The 18,839-nt window shown below is 37.6% G+C and overlaps 1 protein-coding gene across 5 annotated transcripts in view; it reads right to left on the bottom strand.

Moving 5' to 3' along the window:
* Positions 1–18,839, bottom strand: part of St7 (suppression of tumorigenicity 7) — a 204,289-nt gene that overhangs the window by 24,900 nt on the left and 160,550 nt on the right. For 4 of the 5 annotated variants that reach the window (XM_048340111.1, XM_048340110.1, XM_048340112.1 and 1 more), the window contains 2 exons: positions 11,906–11,978; positions 10,360–10,462 (listed from right to left, as the gene is read on the bottom strand). In XM_048340111.1, the coding sequence (XP_048196068.1) occupies positions 10,360–10,462; positions 11,906–11,978 (176 nt within the window). Of the gene's footprint in view, positions 1–10,359; positions 10,463–10,537; positions 11,185–11,905; positions 11,979–18,839 lie in introns of those variants that run through there. The other variant, XM_048340114.1, reaches the window with a different exon arrangement.

Here is an 18,839-nt window from a genome sequence, read left to right as displayed (position 1 = left end):
AGAATAACTTTGAATTTATCCTTCACAAAGGAATTATTGGTATTTTTACCAGTAACACTGTCACATGAAGTTCATGTGAAAAATATAGGATGATTAAATCTTGGCACATTTAAATGACTGTCAGTTGCTACTCAAAACTAGTAATAGAAGAATTAAACATGGAAAAAATTTATAATCCTTGTTGTATGCATTATTCAAAATTTATAATGTTTACAAAATGTATAATTATGCTAAGTGAAGTGCCATATCCTAGATTACTCTGATAATAAAATATACATGTAGATATTTACAAAAAAACAAACAAATATTGAAAACTAGCCAGGAGTGGTGGCAAATGCTGGAAATTCCAACACTTAGGAGGCTGAGGCAGGAGGAGTGCAATTTCCAAGCCAGATGGAGTAATACAGTCCAAAAAAGAAAAAAATAACTAAAATAAAACATAAAAGGAAAGAGTGTAGATTGAATGCTAATGATAACTCAATATTTGATGTATAGGAGGAAGTGTGTTTGTGTGTGTGTGTGTGTTCTTGGTATACTTTCTAGGTGTTTTGCTAGATTTTCTCTTCATGTGTGTAGATAGATAGATAGACAGACATGTGTATAATATAACCTATTTTAGAGAGTTGCATCAAAATATAAATCACACAAACAAAATGATAATAAAGCATAGCAATGTTTTGCATGTCTACTGGTTCTGACAAAAGCCAGAAAACATGTTTTTTTGTGTTTTTTTTTAAATATAAGAGTTGAAAATAAAACTAGTACCACTGGAAGAGAGACATTTCTGAGCTGCAGTGTAGCTTACTCCTTGAACTCAGGAAGACATACAGTAGAACAGGACCAAACACTTAGGTGAACCTGGCTCTCGTTCACTTGGAGAATGAAGGAAAATGAGATGCACATTACCAAGACTCCTGGCCTCACCTCCTTCTGTATGCCATCTGCAACTGTGAACTACTGTTTGAAATCTTCAGAAACTTGCTCTACAATACAGCTAGTGGACCTTAGATGCATTAATTATTTGCTCTTCAGTCTGTTCATTAAAAAAAACCGAGCAACAAAACCAAACATGTTATTGGTTCTCAATCTTTGTGTGGGTATGCTGGTCCTTGAGCTGTTTTGCTCAATGATATTGCTCTACCATTTGAGCCTCAACTCCACTTCTGGTTTTATTGGTAGCTAACTGAAAATGAAAATCACGTGGAATTCCCTGCTTTGGTTGGCTTGGAACCTCAGATCTCAGATCTCAGCCTCCTGTGTAACTAGGATTATAGGTGTGAGACATCAGCACCTGGATGGTTCTCAATTTGAAAGATTATGTATGACAATTTATGAAGCATTCACATGGTACCTGAGAACAGTATTTGAACATAAGTATCCAATGAAAAGTAGCTAACTTTAATGACAAAAAAAAAAAAAACTCATGAAATTTAGTAGCTAATGCTTGTAATCCTAGCTACTTGGGATGCAGAGATCAGGAAGATTTGATTTGGAGCTGGCCAAGTTTTGTTTTGTTTTGTTAAAATTCATAAGCCTGCATATCAACCGAAAAAAAAAACCCCATAAATATGAGCACTGTGGTTTAGGCTGGCCCATGCATAAATATTGAGACCCATTCTTAAAAATAACCAAACCCAGAGCTAGATGTTGGTGGCTCCTGGTTGAAACCTTAGCTAGTCAGAAGGCTGAGATCTGAGGATCCAGCCTGGACAGAAAAGTCAAGATTTTTATCTCTACTTAACTAGAAGAAGCCAGAACAGAAGGTGTGGCTCAAAGGGTAGAGCACTGGCCTTGAGTACAAAGCCAAGACAGAACAAAGGCTCTGAGTTAAGAGGCCATGAGTTACAACCTCAGAAATGGCACAAAGAGAGAGTGAAATGTTTATATGATTCTGAAGGTGAGTTATAGTTTTTGTGTGTATGTGCCCCACTGAGAATACATAATCAAGTACATTTCTAGGTAAAATGTTGTTGCTGCTGTGTGTGTGCGTTTTAAGAATCACAGTAGTAAATCAGGAAGAGAGAACTATTGGAGGTCATCAACCAACCAATATAGAAATAAGCATAAAGCAAAGTTGAACACAAATATGGGAACAACCAAAATTTACCCCAAGGATATGAACATGAATCAGGTTACATCCTTAGCTGATGCTCCCTAATATTTGAAGGAGGCAACGAATAGGCAAATATAAAACTTCAAAACAGAAAGACAAAAACTTCAACCTACTGAATTCCTCAGTAAAGGCACTAAGAATACATTTAGCACTAAGGAAGCAAGCAGAAAGCACATATCTGAGAAGGCTTCTCAAAAATAGAAGATATAAATCTATTTGATTAATAAGCATTTACTTGGCAAAGAATGGGAGTGAGGTTCCAGGGCAAGGGCAAGCCTGGGCAAGGCATATGTAGTTATCATCTTGTGAAACTTGAACACTGTCATGGCAGCAATTGCTTACACTAGCAGGCTCAGGGATGTTCAGTAGCTTGCTCAGTGTTGTAGAAATTGCACATGGCAGAAGGAGCATTTGAACTCAGGCTTCCTTCTACTCTTCAAGAGAGACAATCAAGAAAAGTAGGTGTGAAAGGTGTCCTGCTGCCCAAGACTTCTTGCTTAACTGAATCTGAGGGTGAAAGAAGGAATCAAAGATGACTGAAATTTTTAGCTTTGGAACTTAAAATAACATGTGTCCTTAGCTGGGATAAAGACAGCAAAGGAATAAGAAGCTTAGTGGTGGGAAGGTAACTAATATAGCTTGAAGTGCCTGCAGAAATCCCCAGGTGTGGAGCATGCAAGAAAAGCAGGAGCTGAGCTATGGGAGCTACATGGAATCTTGCAGGAGAGCTTTAAGCAAAAGAAGAGAGTCCTCCTAAAGCCAACACAAAGGGGTGGGTAGGAGAGGGAAGGATATAGGAGAATACCTAGAGTTCAGGGCATGGAGAGAAGATGCCACGAAGCTCAGGTGGTTTGAAGTGGTAAGTACCCTAGTATTTGGTTGTGTGGCTTAGCACAGGTTTAACAGCATGCATGAAGAAGCCCTGGGTTCAATTCCCAGTACCCTCCTCCAAGGGTGTAAGTGATGGAGATTTGTCAGTGAACCAAATGCTGAGGAGAAATGAAATAGGATATGAAATCTGAGAAGGTGTCAAAGGACATAATGGCTGAGGTGGGGTGAACTTGGTAGGACAAAGTCGGTGGAGATGGCCTTAGGTGGGGTGGACTTAGAAAGGATAAACTTGGTAAGAGTATCTGCAGTACTTTTTGTTAAAGAAAGAGAAAGTTTCTATTCCTGAAGAGATGTGGTTTAAAACCTGTTTTCTCTTCATTTTCCTCTGAGTCATCTTTCTATAATACATTCTTCTTCTTACTCTAATCCAAAAAAGGTTTGGGACAAAATATGACTCAATTCAAAAGAAGTTATATTGAAATAATATTTCTGAAATGTGCCATTGATATACAATATTATATACAATCTGCCAAGGTATTTTGAATTTCTGCCTCCATGCTTCAAGCATTTTCACATGCTAAAACCCACTACACATTGTTTCCTAAATTGGATTAAAAAGCAATTTTATACTCTGTCAATCAGCTTTACCAAAATATAAAGAGAGGATTGCTTTAGTGCTTGCATGAAATAGAATTTCTACTGATATAATGATGTGCTGTAGATACTTCATTAGCATATGCAATCACCAGCATGTTTCCTCCATAAGCCTCTAAAATCCCCAAGAAATTAGAGTTTCTAGCTTAGCATTAGATGAGCTTTGTGAAAGGAAAAAGGGTAAAATTGTAATGAGAATAGAGTATCATCACATTGTTTTTTTTTAATTGTCAAAGTGATGTACAGAGAGGTTACAGTTTCATACGTTAGGTATTGGATACATTTCTTGTATTTGTTCCTATTTTCTCATGAGTTTCTATATTCTCAGATTTATAGTTTTAAAAATAGCTATTTTATTCGGTAAGACTCATCTCAATATTCTGACCAATACAGGCTACCCTATTAGTAAATAAAAAGTTTCAGTAGTGTAAAAAACTCCTCAGCAAGCTCAGGGATGCCTGCTGTCCAAGCCACACTGCTCCAAATAGGTCCAGGGAGAAGGGCACATGGGAATGGGATTTTGGGCAGTTTTAAGTGATACACTTTTGTCCATTGGTACTGGTAGGTTTCCTGATGTTCCTCTCTTAAACAACTCCATCCAAAATATCCAGGCACTCCAGGGAGCTGGCCAGCCCTCTCTATGATGCTCATGGTGGACATGAGCTTCTTGTTCTATAGGAGGAACCTTAAAAGCTGGGGATATTTGGGATATTTACACTGGGCATTGGAACCTCTAGCCACACAGCTCACACTACAGGTGTGTTCCCTCTTGCCTCCGTCTTCTTCTCACATAGCTCCTCCCACCCTATAGTTGAACAGCGGACCATCACTCCAACAATCTAAGGCTAATTGGTAGAAGTAGTCTGAGGTACAAAATAAATAACTGCTTCTTTTTACATAAGCAGTGGAAAAGGTTTTGAAAAGAGTCAAAACTTAATAGAAACAGTAAACATTTTTCTTGGGAGATAATAATAATGGGGTTCTGTGAGCGTGAGTGTGTATGTATGTGTACTTGTGTGTCTGTGTGTGTAAGTATGTGTATTGGGAACTGTTGCCATACAATCTGTTTACTCAGGGAAATTTGTTGCATTGCAAAAAGAAAAGAGTAGTCTCAGCCTCCATGAGGAAGGGAATTCTGTGGCTTAAATCTGGAATGTTCCCCAAAGGCTCAAGTGTTCAAAAATTTGCTCTGATTTGTTGCTATTGGGGGATGGTGGAAACATTAAGAGGTAGAGTCTAGAAGGAAGTCTTCAGGTCATGGGGAGAGTATCCTTCAAAGGGGTGTTGGGACCCTGACCCATTTCTTTTCTTTTTTGCATCCCAGCCATGAGGTGAATGACATTTCCATGTGTACTAGTCATGACATGCTGCTTCACCACAGGCCCCAATGAAATGGGGCCAATTAATCATATGCCGAACTTCACAAAACTGTAAGCCAAAGTACAGCTTTTGTCTTTGTAAGTTGATGTTCCTGGTATTATTGACAGTAACAGAAAGCTCAAAAACACAAATGACATCCTGTCTCAGTAATATGGGGTTAATAAAGAATGGAAAAAGCAAAGATGATGAGACAACTTCATTTATACACAGAATACACTTATGGATCAGTTCTACTTAAGGAACTATGAGGGAAGTTGAGGAGAAAGGGAGTTAAGTGTAGAGAAGTTTCACTACAGATATGAGGTATTGTGCTGGGGTGGAGAAGACCTGATAATGGGGCAAGAATAGTACTATACTCAGAACATGACTACAAACATAGGTCAGAAATGAGTAACTTTTAATTGACCACAATCAATAAACTTCTGAAGCAGATATAAACTACCAAATCCCTGGAAGCAATAGCTACAGCCTGAATATGTTACTCCTCAGATCTGTATACTGAAGGGACAATGAGAATACCCAAGGTCAGAAACTATGATGCGGAGACGAAAGCACAGAATTCAGGTAAGGATAGTGCTTTATTTGTCCAGCACCACATGAATAATTTTTTTTCTTTACAAACAGAAACTAAGCTGGGTACTGGTACCTCATGCTTATAATCTCAGCAACTTGGAGAGGTGAGATCTGGAACACTGTGTAATTCCAGGTCATCCCCAGCAGAAAAGTCAGTGATACTATCTCAGTGAAAACAAACGGAGTGAGATAGCATGTATATAACATCCAGCTTCAATAGGAAGCATAAGAGAGACAGGTTGGGGCTGGAAATGTAGCTTAGAGGTAGAATGCTTGCCTAGCATGCATGAAGCCCTGGGTTTGATTCCTCAGCACCACACAAACAGAAAAGCCAGAAAGTGGCACTGTGGCTCAAGAGGTAGAGTGCTAGCCTTGAGAAAAACAACAACAACAACAACAACAAGGCCCCAAGTCCAGAGCCCCAGGACTGCAAAAAAAAAAAAAAAAAGATAGGTTACTGTCCAGGTATAAAATTGGGTAGTAGGTAAGACTCCTTTTCAAAATAACTAGTGCAGATAAAGGCTGGAGGCATGGCTCAGTTGGTAGAGCACTCTACTTGTAAGTGCAAGGCCCTGAATTCAAACCCCAATACTGCCAAAGCAAATAGACAAACCCCATTCCCTTCAAGCACAAAGCTTCAATTTTAATTTCTTTAAATAGGATTGGGAAATCCTCTAATGTGTTAGAGATTTCTTTGTTTTCTTGAACTGTACAATCAGCTAGTTCTTCAAAATCACTCGCATCATCAAGATTCTAATATCCACAAATATACTCCAAAAGAGGTAGAGAACTAGTTCAAAGGCAATGTGCTAGAGTGAGAGACAAAGAAAGGAGGACGAATTCTAAGGAGAAAGAGATACAGGTTTACTGGTGGTAAATTTAATAGTTTTAGTGAGGGGACTGGTGAAGTATGAGTGGGAATTTTTTGAGAAAGCAAAAAGGGAAGGAGGAGAGGATGTTTCTAGAATGATAATGTAAAATTTAGCTGGGAAAAATGGCAAACAAGTTTGGTTTGATTTATAGGGGGTACTGAAGAACCTTAAGGAGTTTCTACTTTTTATGGGACACAGTTGCAGTATTTTGGTAGGGGAGTACAATGTGATTAATAATACAGCCTATTTGCTTGTTTCCTCACTACTAATCTTCTACAGTCAAAAACTTCAGAAATTCTAGAGATTAAGTGTCTCTCCTTGCTAATACAGAATTTGGCTTTTTACTGTTTTTGTTTTCAAGCTTTGTGTTGTGATAAGGAGCACCACTCCCTACTCTTCATGTTTACAGGTAAAAAGTACCATCCTGGTACTCAGAGATGGCTGCAGCTGTTTTCTAACAAAACTTGCACATTGCTCAAGCTAGAGGCAATCTTAGCTCGGCCTACATAATGGTTTTGAAGGTATACAGAAGGCAATAGTTACGGGGTCATGGGGGCTACCATTTATATTTCAAAGAAAGACCTGGAATACCAGGCAATGGGGCAGGATATCTGTAGACATCCTCCAAATGGAGGAAACTGACAGTAAATCCTAAGCTACAATAGAGACCCCAAAATGTTGGAGAGGCCAGCAACATGGAATATCTGCTAAGGAAAGCCTCAGGCAAGAAGTGGAGCCAGCTGGAGAGGCCACATGGGCTGCAAAGGGCAAAACACAGGGATAAGCTCTCCATGTCAGTTGGAGCTTACATCACATTTTTATATGCATCAGATACTGGACACAGAGCTACAGGATTTAATGTTTGTTCTGATAGTTTTTAACCTTATTTTGGTCAGTTCGTCTTATTTATTTAGTTTTTTTTTTAATCTCCTATTCTGCATCTTTGGAATGAGAATATTTATCCTATTCCACTCTATACTGGAATATGTAACTTTTTTTAAACAGGGCTGATAGCTAAGAATTTGCCGTCTGTTTTAGAGGAGACTTTTAATGGGCTTTTCAACAATGATGGAACTGAATTATTAGATGGACTTGTGCTTTTTAGGGTAAGAATGGAATATAGTTTAAACAGGTGTTATTTGGCTATCAAGTTGACAAGGAGTGGACTTATGATGGTTAATTTTGATTGTCAATTTGAATGGACCGAGAAGCTGCTAGATTAGTAAGGTTATCTCTGGATGTATCTGTTAGAGTGATTACAGACAGAATTACAGCAATTACAGTTCTAGAAGGGCCCACTTTTAATGTGGAAGGCATTATCCCATAGGCTAGAGGCAGATATGGAGTAAAGGGGGGGGGGAGAGAAGAAAGCCATATAGCTATTTATCAGCTTCCTGGCTGCCATGATATAAACTGCTCCATTTTGTCACATTCTCCCCATCATGATTTACTGAAAAAAGTGAGTCAAAATAATGTTTCTCTTTACCGAGTAGTTTTGTCAAGTATTTTTCAACAGTGAGGACAAGTATAACACACTATCTGCTCTATTTCATAATTAGAAAATAAAGTGAAATCAAATACTTGAGATATTCTCAAAGCAATGATGCATATTCTGAAATAAGATTTGCCAGTCACCCATTCACATTATATACATGTATTAAAATGCACATTGTATACCTCAAAAATATGTACAATTACTACATGTTAACTAAAATATCTGAAATGTTTCCACTTTTAGAATCATGTTGTTTTTGCAAGAATGCCAATTGACTTTGTCAAATTCTTTTAGTAGCAGTCTAAAACTAATCATGTGACTTTTAATACTCTTCTCTACAGGCTCAATAAACCATATCAGACCTTTATACTACAATTTGACCATTTCAGTCAAACTATGTAATCAATAAATTATACAGAGTTATAGCTTGGTTTTAACACTCTGGTTAGGAAAAATAGAAAAAAACCTAGTTCCTAGGTTTGGGGGAGCACTAACAAACCAAATATTATTTTAATAATATACAAATATATAGTGCTCAAGTATTTTCCAAAAACTTCTAATACATTGTCTCCATTAATCTTTATCATAGAAGATAGTTTTTATATTTTCATATTGTATTTTTATCTTTATTTGAAAGATGAATTCAGAGATGCTAAATCCATAGTTGTATGGATTGTAAATCATAGCCAGAACTTGAACTCAAGTTTTCACTTTGGAGTCCAGGAATTGCTCAATACTACAAAAAGAACCTTATTATTCTCACAGAATAGCTCTGTAGTTAGCAAATAGTATTCATATATTCATAAATATTCATGGATGTCCTAAGTTTACTGCAACTTGAGACAATTTTTATGCCTAGCCTTAATCAACATTTAATAAACAGTTTTAGCTTAGGTAAAAAGATATTATATAAAAATGTATATTTACAACTCCTAATGTAGAATATTTGCTTGACAAATACATAGTTGTTATTATGCACTAGAACTAGAGTAGCTAAATGCATCTGTATACAGAAATGGCACTGTGCACTACTGTTCAATTTGCTGTTAAGCAAAAATATAATCTAGACTTGAGTAAAACCTCAAGAATGATATTAGATCACTTATCTGTTACCCTAGATCAACAAAATAAATTAAAGTAGGTAAGTCCACAAATCATCTCACATACACACATTTAAGTCCTCTACTCTTTTGCTATAGTACTGCTACACACTTATAGACTGCCTTTATTCACCATTTTTCACAAGTAAATCTTTATTAGATATTTTTCCAAAAAAAATGCCTTTTAATAACCTGGTATAAATGACAGGAATAGTTTTTTTATTTGTAAAAATTGGCTTAATATCTAGACACTGAAAGTGACCCTTAGTTACATATTTATCACAGAGCAGTTACTCAAATACAGGTGAATTCTAAATACAGCTATTTCCCAAATTAAAGATTACAGAAATATCCTCTGTCCAAATCTGATTTCCTTAAAACCAACCTAGAAAAAAATAAATGTGTCCCAAGAGTGTTTGCCTCATATACATGAAGACCTAGGTTCGATTCCTCAGTACCACATATATAGAAAAGGCCAGAAGTAGTTCTGTGGCTCAAGTTGGCCGAGTGCTAGCCTTGAGCAAAAAGAAGCCAGGAACAGTGCTCAAGCCCTGAGTTCAAGCCCCAGGACTGACAAAAAAAAAAGTTCAACTACGTTGTGCCGGGAATATGGCCTAGTGGTAAAATGCTCGTCTCATATACTTGAAGCCCTGGATTTGATTCCTCAGCACCACGTAGATAGAAAAAACTGGAAGTGGCGCTGTGGCTCAAGTGGCATAGTACTAGCCTTGAGCAAAAAGAAGCCAGGGACAGTGCCCTGGCCCTGAGTTCAAGACCCAGGACTGGCTAAATAAATAAATAAATAAATGTGGGCAACACTGACTAAAAATGGGTCAACCATGTGTCCAACACCTAAGACAAATATTTCCTATGTTATATAGAAATAGCATCACCAATCAAAATACTATACACTTTGAGGCTTTCCCTATTATTTTATTCCAAGTACTGACTAGAGACATGGAATATCATATCAGTTAGTTGTTTATTATTTCTTTTTACAAGTTTTATTCACAACAAAATGTATTTCCCACATTTGGTCTGTGTAACGTAACAGGAATGAATTTCTAGCAAATGTATCAAGATTTCTACTCTTTGGCAATTTTAGATATACTGACCTAGTTTGCTTGAACAAGGTCTCTCAACTTACCTTATTATGTGAAGTTCAAAAGCAAGCCCAAAGGTTGAAGGTTTTTCTTACAAGAGGACTTTTTAGTCATAAATACTACAAGGCTCCAGCATTTGTAGGATGAAATCCATTGTTTTATACCCAGGCCTACCGGGGACATGTCACTGTGGCCATCCTAACGAACTCTTGCGGGGTGGGGAGATGCAAAGACTCACTTTTGGCACATGAGGATTGAATTCCACAGCTCTATGAATGGCCTCGACTGCATTCATCTCTGCTGTGCTCAGCCCCCGTCGAGATGCAGCCTCTGGAGAGAATCTGAAAAGCAGAAAGACAGACACCATCCAGTTGGGACCACTGCTTGGACATACACTCAGAGAAGCACCTACACATCAAGGGCCCATTAAAATTGCAGCGAGCCAGTGGTATGACCTCACCAAATTTCCAATACATGAACCTCTGAATAGCTCCTTAAACCGAGGCCAATGAAAACCCCAGCAGAAGCAGAAAGCATCTTTTAAGGCAGAAGTTAAGTTTATCTGTCAAGTCTCTCTGTCTAAATAGCTAATCTAATTTTTTACAAGGTACCTGCTTAAGTGGGAGGAGGGAAATAGGGAGGACTGATGAGGGCAGATGGTTTAGGAAAAAGAGGAAACTAGGTTATAGAAGAGCGCACTTGGTTAAAAACAGAACTGGGAGGAATTTCGAAGGAGGCTCCCCACCCAATATCAGTGCTGCCATAGAAGTTAAGTTGGCAGCTTCAGTAGCAGTCAAGTCTGCTAGGGCAGTTTGACAGGGGGTGTGCTTGCCCAAACTGTGGGCAAGACACTTGCCCCAGGGAATGGAAAAAACAGAAAAACAACAAAAAACCAAAAACAACCAGACCATGCAATCTCTTTCTCACCTCACACCCAGGGCTAACTCCAGTGCTGTGCTTGGCAGGCAGACACCACAGGGGAAGCTGTGACAACCCTGGCCCTGCCCTCCCAAGCTGGAGTCGCTGTGTAGGGAGAAAAGATGTTGCAGTAGGTACTGGCGATCTACAGGATAAAAAAGAATGAAAGAAAATTACTTCGGTCTTGAAGTGCACACACACTTAACAGCAAACCTGTCTGACACAGCAGAGGCTGGTTTCCTGTTCTCTGCATTTCAATGCTATGGAGGGATTGCATTGGGGAAGTATAAGCATTTGTGAACTCAAAAACAGTTAAGTGCTCTTTCACCTGCCCATCTTCCTTGGATGAATAGAGTAGCTCTATATGCCATAGTCACCTGCCTGAATAAAATGGGCAAATGTCCCATTGAGAAGGCACAAAGTAAACAGACCCTAAATGAGGAGCTAATCTGGAATTCATGAGCAAAGAATGGGAGATGACCGTCCCTGTTGCCACATTGCATTATCCAGACATGGACTACTGAAGGGAGAGGAATATGCAAAAAATGAGTAAAAGAACAGCATTCTGCATAACTTCTAAGTAGGCCTTTTGATACCTACTGTCTCTTTCTTAAAAAGTCACTTCAGAGGCATGAAATTTCATATAAGTCCCTTTTGAGAGACCAACACACTCTTACAACACCTGAGGATACACATTTCCAAGTTCCAAGTTCTAGTAGTGAAAGAAAAGATCAGCAGGTTTTGGAAAGTGCATGCTCACAAGCAGGGCTCTCACAGACTAAGAGAAACTTCCAGAGAAAGTCCTCAGAGAGAATAGGTCCCTTTAAGTCTGCTCAGACATTTAGTACCACGCAGCTGTTACTTACTTGTCAGAGACAGCTCTTGCTTTGAGCAAGGCGGCTGTGTAGCATATTGTTGCCGACTTTGGTAAGCTTATGTCTGTTAGAGAAAAAGAAAATAAATTTGCATGAGAGAAGTGATTTCTTTTTTAATACACATGCATCTTAGAAAACATGTTAAATAAGGTACAATTTAAGAATAGTTTAATCATTACATAAGAACTTCTGGTACTTTTAACTACATCAAAGTGGTATATGCAGATTAGTTCTTATTTTTATGAATAATCCACATTTGAAATCCACCAGGCTGGTTCTTGGACAACTGTGTTCTGTGTTCTATTCTAAAATTATGCAATTTATTATGTTCAGTTTAACCAAAGAGTAGATACAATAAGTTTAGTTATACAAGTACCTGGTGACATGATAAGTAAGCAGGACCTCTGTTAGTTATAAATATTACTGAAAAGGCATATGAAATATTGATGAGAATAAAATATTATCTATTTTTTTAAATCTACACAGCTAAATAAATAGTTGCCAAATTTAACCCAAACTTCCTTTTGATTAAATGTCAAGAAGTTCATATTCAGATTTTAATAGTAAGTATTAAAAATGTCCAAGTTGAAGTCAGAAAATGTAATCACAAATATTTCTAATATATTAAACATATGCATAATTTGTAAAGGGTATATGTGTAAGGGTATGGAAGTATGAAATATTTAAGAGAATTTACATTTTTTAGCCAGTTGCAATGGCTCACAACTATAATCTCAGCTACTCAGGAGACGAAAATCACAATCATGGTTTGGGGCTAGCTAGACAAAATGCTGAGTGTGGTGGCACACATTTATCGTTCCAGCTATGTGGGAGGTATAAGAAGAGGAATTGTGATCCATGCTGCTCTGGACAAACATCACAACATTATTCCTAGAAAAGTAACCTTAGCAAAAAGAACTGCGGCATGAGTCAAGTCAGGGAACACCTACCTTGCAAGCATAAGGTCCCGACTTCAAACTCTAGTACTGCCCAAATAAAAAAGGCGTATCAAATTTGTCTTCACTCAAATCTGTGATAAACTTCCTTCCATATGAAGCCTAATTTGTTTCTCAGAAAAACAGTTCCTTACAACTGTGGAGAAAATTGCAGATGATCTAGCCACCAGTGGCTTATGCCTGCAGCATATGCTTATGCCTCCTCGCTACTCAAGGAGGCTGGGATCTGAAGCTCACAGTTCAAACTTAACCCAGTCAGGAAGGCCTGTGAGACTCTTAACTCCAATTAATATTTTTTAAGCTGGAAATGGAGCTGTGGCTTAAGTGGTAGAGTGCTAGCCTTGAGAAAAACTCAAGGACAGCACCCAGGCTGAGCTCAAGCTCCAGAACAAGCACAAAAACAAACAAACAAATAAATAAATGAGAGAGAATAAAACAAGTACAGAAACAGAGAAAGAAGACGAAGGAAGGAAGAAGAAGGAAAAGAGGAGAGGGAGGGAGGGAGGGAGGGAGGGAGGAAGGGAGGGAGGGAGGGAGGGAGGGATCGCAGATGGAGTGGTGGGTAGGTGAAAGAATTAAAGTACTTATAAAGAAAAAGTAAGGGAGTTGGGTGGGAAATAAATGTATTTAAACTATAATTCCATTTTTTCCAAAATAGGAAAGAAACATTATCATTTCTTTACCACTTGTAACAAAATTTATGTTATAATACCAATGCTTTCTTAACTCAAAACAGGCAAACTACTGTGAAATTCACTGTGGGGAAACTAATCAGACTGAGGAAATAATGGACTCTCTTGAGATGTACAGAATTGAAAATAATCTTCTGAGTAGGTGATTAGATCAGATGTGTACCATTTAGCTATGAACCTCTGTGTGAAAAGGTACCAGCAGCTTCTGCTCATCCATCTCCCATTAAAAACTACCCCTAAGCAAGCCTACTGAAAAGGCATCCATTTAGGACATCTTCCAGCTTCAGATCAGCCAGCTCATAAGGCTCTGACTTCAGTCTGGCCAGCAGACCCAACTTTCCAGGTGAGCAACAATAGCACAGCACTGATAGGGAAAGAGGTCTGGATCTTGTATACTATATTCAAGCAGAATTTCATCGCTACACACATACTATACAATGCTGTGCTCATGAGAAGAAAAGAATCATGGATTCTTTTCAGATTCATGGATTTGTCTTGTTGCTCTGCGGATATCTAAACATGTACCAGCTTTTCAGCTTGGGAAGCCGATACAGGAAACAAATAGCTTGCTTCCCAGGGTCTATTCAATCATTACTGTTGAATGCCCATAAAGGAAAACCTAGAGTAACACATGCTTTACTTAAAAGTTCAGACTTTTAAGAAAGTTTATAATTTTTAAGAATTATCCAAGTCTTATTTCCACCATTCTCGGTCGTATCTATTTTTCTTGGATCAAGCAGGCATCTTCCTGTGAGTGGTGAGCAATTATCGGAAGGGGTTAGGGCTGAAAAGAATGATCATAATCACTGAAAAGTGGTAGCCAAAGATACAGCTCCACTTGATAAAGTAGTAAAATCTTTTGTTTATTAAGATCCACTGCTCCCCAAGCATTTCATATTGTGTTTTCATGATTACCTAATCAATAAGATATTTTCAATCAGCTAGAAATTCAGGAAAAAAGATACAGATGAAGTGTTCTATTAGAGAACTAGAGATGCTTAATCAAGGAAGGCCATAAAGCTCAAACTGTAACCCAACATGCACTCCAAAGAAAGCACATTCACAACTAGAAAAGAAATGCAATCACATTCAGGAAAAGTAATATACCTATAGTACATTTTCCCTGTTAATTTTTTCAGCTCTGTTCCTCTCTAGTATTTAAATTAAATGTCATGTGTACATGCCTAAAAATCAAGAACAAATTTTAATATCATATGAGTGTAGGTGGAACTGTAGCTCTATGACATATTTTACTTTTTGCTAGTGAGTAGAATGCACACTTCATGCCATACTTTCACACTAAATTGACATTATTTTCACTACTTAGCAAAAACTTACAGATAGTAAAATAGACTTGCATAATTTGCTTAGTTATTTCTTTTCAGTATTTTTCTTCTAATTCTGTAAAAACAATACATCTAATTGATAATGGAAATTTGTTTCTAGGGGGGCACAAATCACCCTAAAGAGACTGACCCTAAACTTCCCTTCACACAGAGTTTCTTGTTGAAAAAAGGATTTGGTGTACAATTTTCATTTTTAAAAAATGATGTGTATCTATCTCACATATTCTGATAATATATATTTAAAATGTTTACATTTTGCCATCCCAATAATTTAACTTTTAAAACTTCATTCTAAGAAAATAATCATGACTCATGAGTATACACAGAAGCTTCTCATCATAACATAATTTCTAATGGTGGAAAATTGGAAGCAGACTCATTTCTGGTTGTAGGATACTGGTTAACGTGCTGCATATTCACAGGGGTACAACTATATCATGTGAAGGAAAGGTATTGATTGAATGATCTGGGTAATGTTGAAGTGTGCATATAGCAGTAAGAAAAATAAATGGTTTAAATAGTGGGACTGAATAGTCCTTGAGAATCATTTACATGCAAAAAGATAAAAGGACTGGAATAATATATATATATATATATGTCATAATAGAGTGACACATTCCTTCTACAAAATGTCTGACATGTCTGACTCAAGTTCTGGGTAAATACTCTGGTGAGCCAGACACAAAGGTATGAAGTGCTGTTAGTATACAGTTCCATCGTTGGGAAAGTTTGCCTTACACTTCTGTCATGTGCCTCCTATAAGACATTACCTCATTAGCATACTTTAATCAAATAACTGTCTTATATCCAAATCAGAGGCAGAGATTGATATTTTAGCTCATTTTAGGAAAACCCCATAGGAGAAAGTTTATTAGACATTACTCATTCCCTGAGCCCTATACATCTTTCATTCTTGCCACTACAAAGTTGAGATTTATTTATTGCAGCAATTTATAATTTTTAAACTTACTGTTTTGCCATAACTTTGGGATCACAGAAATGTGTGAAGATGGACTGGGGATATGGCCTAGTGGCAAGAGTGCCTGCCTCATATACATGAGGCCCTGGGTTCGATTCCCCAGCACCACATATGCAGAAAATGGCCAGAAGTGTCTCTGTGGCTCAAGCAGCAGAGTGCTAGCCTTGAGCAAAAAGAAGCCAGGGACAGTGCTCAGGCCCTGAGTCCAAGCCCCAGGACTGGCCAAAAAAAAAAAAAAAAGAAAGAAATGTGTGAAGATAGTACAGATAGTACAGACAGTACAGTGCCAGCCAAAGTGGCCCTCAGCTTCTCCCTATGGTAGTATCTTATATAACATGATACATATGTATATATACATACGCACACACAAATGCATGTATATATACATACATATACACACATGTATGTATGTATGTATGTATATCACATCTTATGTAGTGCTGTATCAAAAAGAAACTGATATTGCTACAGTACTTAGTAAGTTGTAGATCTTGTTCTTTTCCCAGCATCTTATATCCATTTAAGTATATATTGCAATGAAATTTTATCCCATATCTAGATTCACATAACCATTACCACCACCAAAATGCACAACTGTTCTATCAATACAAAAAAAAAAAACTTCTTTGTGTTAACTCTTTATATTTGTACCCTCCCTGTCACCCTTGTTTACTCATGACACTTATCTGTTCATTATGATTTTGTCTTCCTACCATTTTAGGCTATTATCAGTAAGGAAATAGATAAAATAATATGATGCAGAAAACAACTATCAATAGTGATAATAGTATACTGTCAGGGTGTTTTTTTTTGGTTTTTGGTGGTGCTAGAACTCAGAACCTTTCATTTTCTAGGCAGGGGCTCTGCCACACCCTCAGCCATTTTGGCCTTAGTTACTTTTCAGATAGGATCTTACATTTAGGCCTGTACTGTGTACCTATTTATGTTTATTTGTTGTTGTTGCTGTTGTTGTTTTGGCCAGTTCTGGAGCTTGAACTCAGGGCCTGAGCACTGTTCCTGGCTTCTCTTTGCTCAAGGCTCACACTTTTCTATATATGTTGTGCTGAGGAATTGAACCCAGGGCTTTATGTATATGAGGCAAGCACTCTTGCCACTAGGCCATATTCCCAGCCCCCTATTTATGTTTTTGCATAGTTGGGATGCATGTTGGTTTTGTCACACCCAGCTTGTTGAACTGAAATGGGGGTCTTACAAACTATTTGGCTGGGCTGGCCTTGGGCCTAATCCTCCCACTTTGCACTTCCCACTGTTGCAGGAAATGCTGTTTGTTTGTTCCTTTTGGCAGTACTGGGGTTTGAACTTAGGTTTTATGATTGCCAGGAAAACACTCCTCCTAAACTAGGTCCCCTAGCTCAGAAAGTATTAGAAAAGAACAACAAAATCTGCTTTCCAATATTGCCTGTGGCTTATACAGAAATATTTTGGGGGAAGGGACTCAAAAATCATTTTAGTAAGAAAAGTATTATCTATTCCATTTTATGTAACTAGACCAAGATCATCTGAGGAGTTGCTAAGTGGTAAAGTGTGTTGTTAGTTTGCACAAAGCCCTATATTCAATCTCTAGCACCTAGAAGAAAGAAAAGAGAACCCAAAGAGAAAATAAAGGTGCAGAATTACATTTCTCAATGTAGAAACAAGGATTGTTAAACATGTGTTCCTCACTGAAGCACAGCTGAACCCCAGATATTAGCTCAATTTTTCTTCTATTTCTCTGCCATCTTTTAATCACATGAACCCCTTTCAAAAGGGAGAAGAAAGCAATTTCCCCAAAGGTATTAAGCCTTCAAAATCAAATTGTGCCCAAGGGTATTTAAAAATTCAAAAATCAAATTGTCCTGAAAATATTTCACTAAAAGCTACAATCCTAAACTTCATACAAATGGAATCAGAGAATGTATTTTCTTGTGTCTGGCTTCTTTCATTCAACATCCTATTTGTGAGATGTATCCCTTGTAGAAGCATGTATCAATACTTGATTCCTTTTTTACTGCTGAGTACTATATACTATATGCTTGTCTCTTTTCTAATTTCTTTGAATTGCTTTTCCAACTTAGGCTATTGTAGCCGTTCTCATGTGTGCTTTAGAAAAAAAATCTTTATCTCAGATATAGAAATGGAAATGGAATTGCTGGATCAGAAGGCAGATATTTGTTGAATTTCATTTGAAACTGCTAAATAGTGCCCAAATTGGTTACATTAATATCTGATGATAGAGATCAGGAAAGTGTTTACTTCAGAGCAAGAGGGGAGGTTACTGGCTAGAAGAGAGTATGAGGCAACCTTCTGAGATGATGGAAAGTTCTATGCTTCACTCTGGGTGGTGGTCACATGGGTGTATACATGAGTAAAAAGTCATTCCTCCCTTATTTGAGATTTGTCCATTATTATATGCAATTTATCTCTCAAATCATATAATCTATAGTCATCGGAAGCTGTCGTCTCATGTCAATCAAATCCAGCCTTTTGTAATTCGCCCCATTCCATTTATGAATATTTATCTAAAAATCACGAATTCTGTTTTCAATAATAAAAAATAATCTGATTATTTCTCAAGGTAACTTTTTAAACATAAAGATGGTTAAAATATCTCCAGTGTACCATTCTATTCCAAGATAAATATCTCTAGTTCATTAATTGACATTTTTCAGAACTTCTTATTTCCTTCATTACTGGGCAATGAGTGATTTCAAACGCTGAGAATCAGAAATCTAAATAATCTTCACAATACCTCAAACCTGAATGAATTCAGAATTTGAGGGAAATGTGTAGTTTGAGGGCCTCCCGTCACCACACAAGCCTCTCTAAACACTAGTGAAGATGGCCTTGGCTTGTGGAGCTGGGACCCCTCATTTGTTAAGGCCAACCAAAACCTAAGGATTCTATTCAAATTGATTTCAGCCAGTCAGTTCTCTCTTTCATATAGTCCATGAA

The sequence above is a fragment of the Perognathus longimembris genome, chromosome 2 (genome assembly GCF_023159225.1).
Source record: "Perognathus longimembris pacificus isolate PPM17 chromosome 2, ASM2315922v1, whole genome shotgun sequence".
In the NCBI taxonomy this organism is placed as follows: Eukaryota; Metazoa; Chordata; class Mammalia; order Rodentia; family Heteromyidae; genus Perognathus; species Perognathus longimembris.
This window is presented reverse-complemented; position numbering and strand designations above follow the sequence as displayed.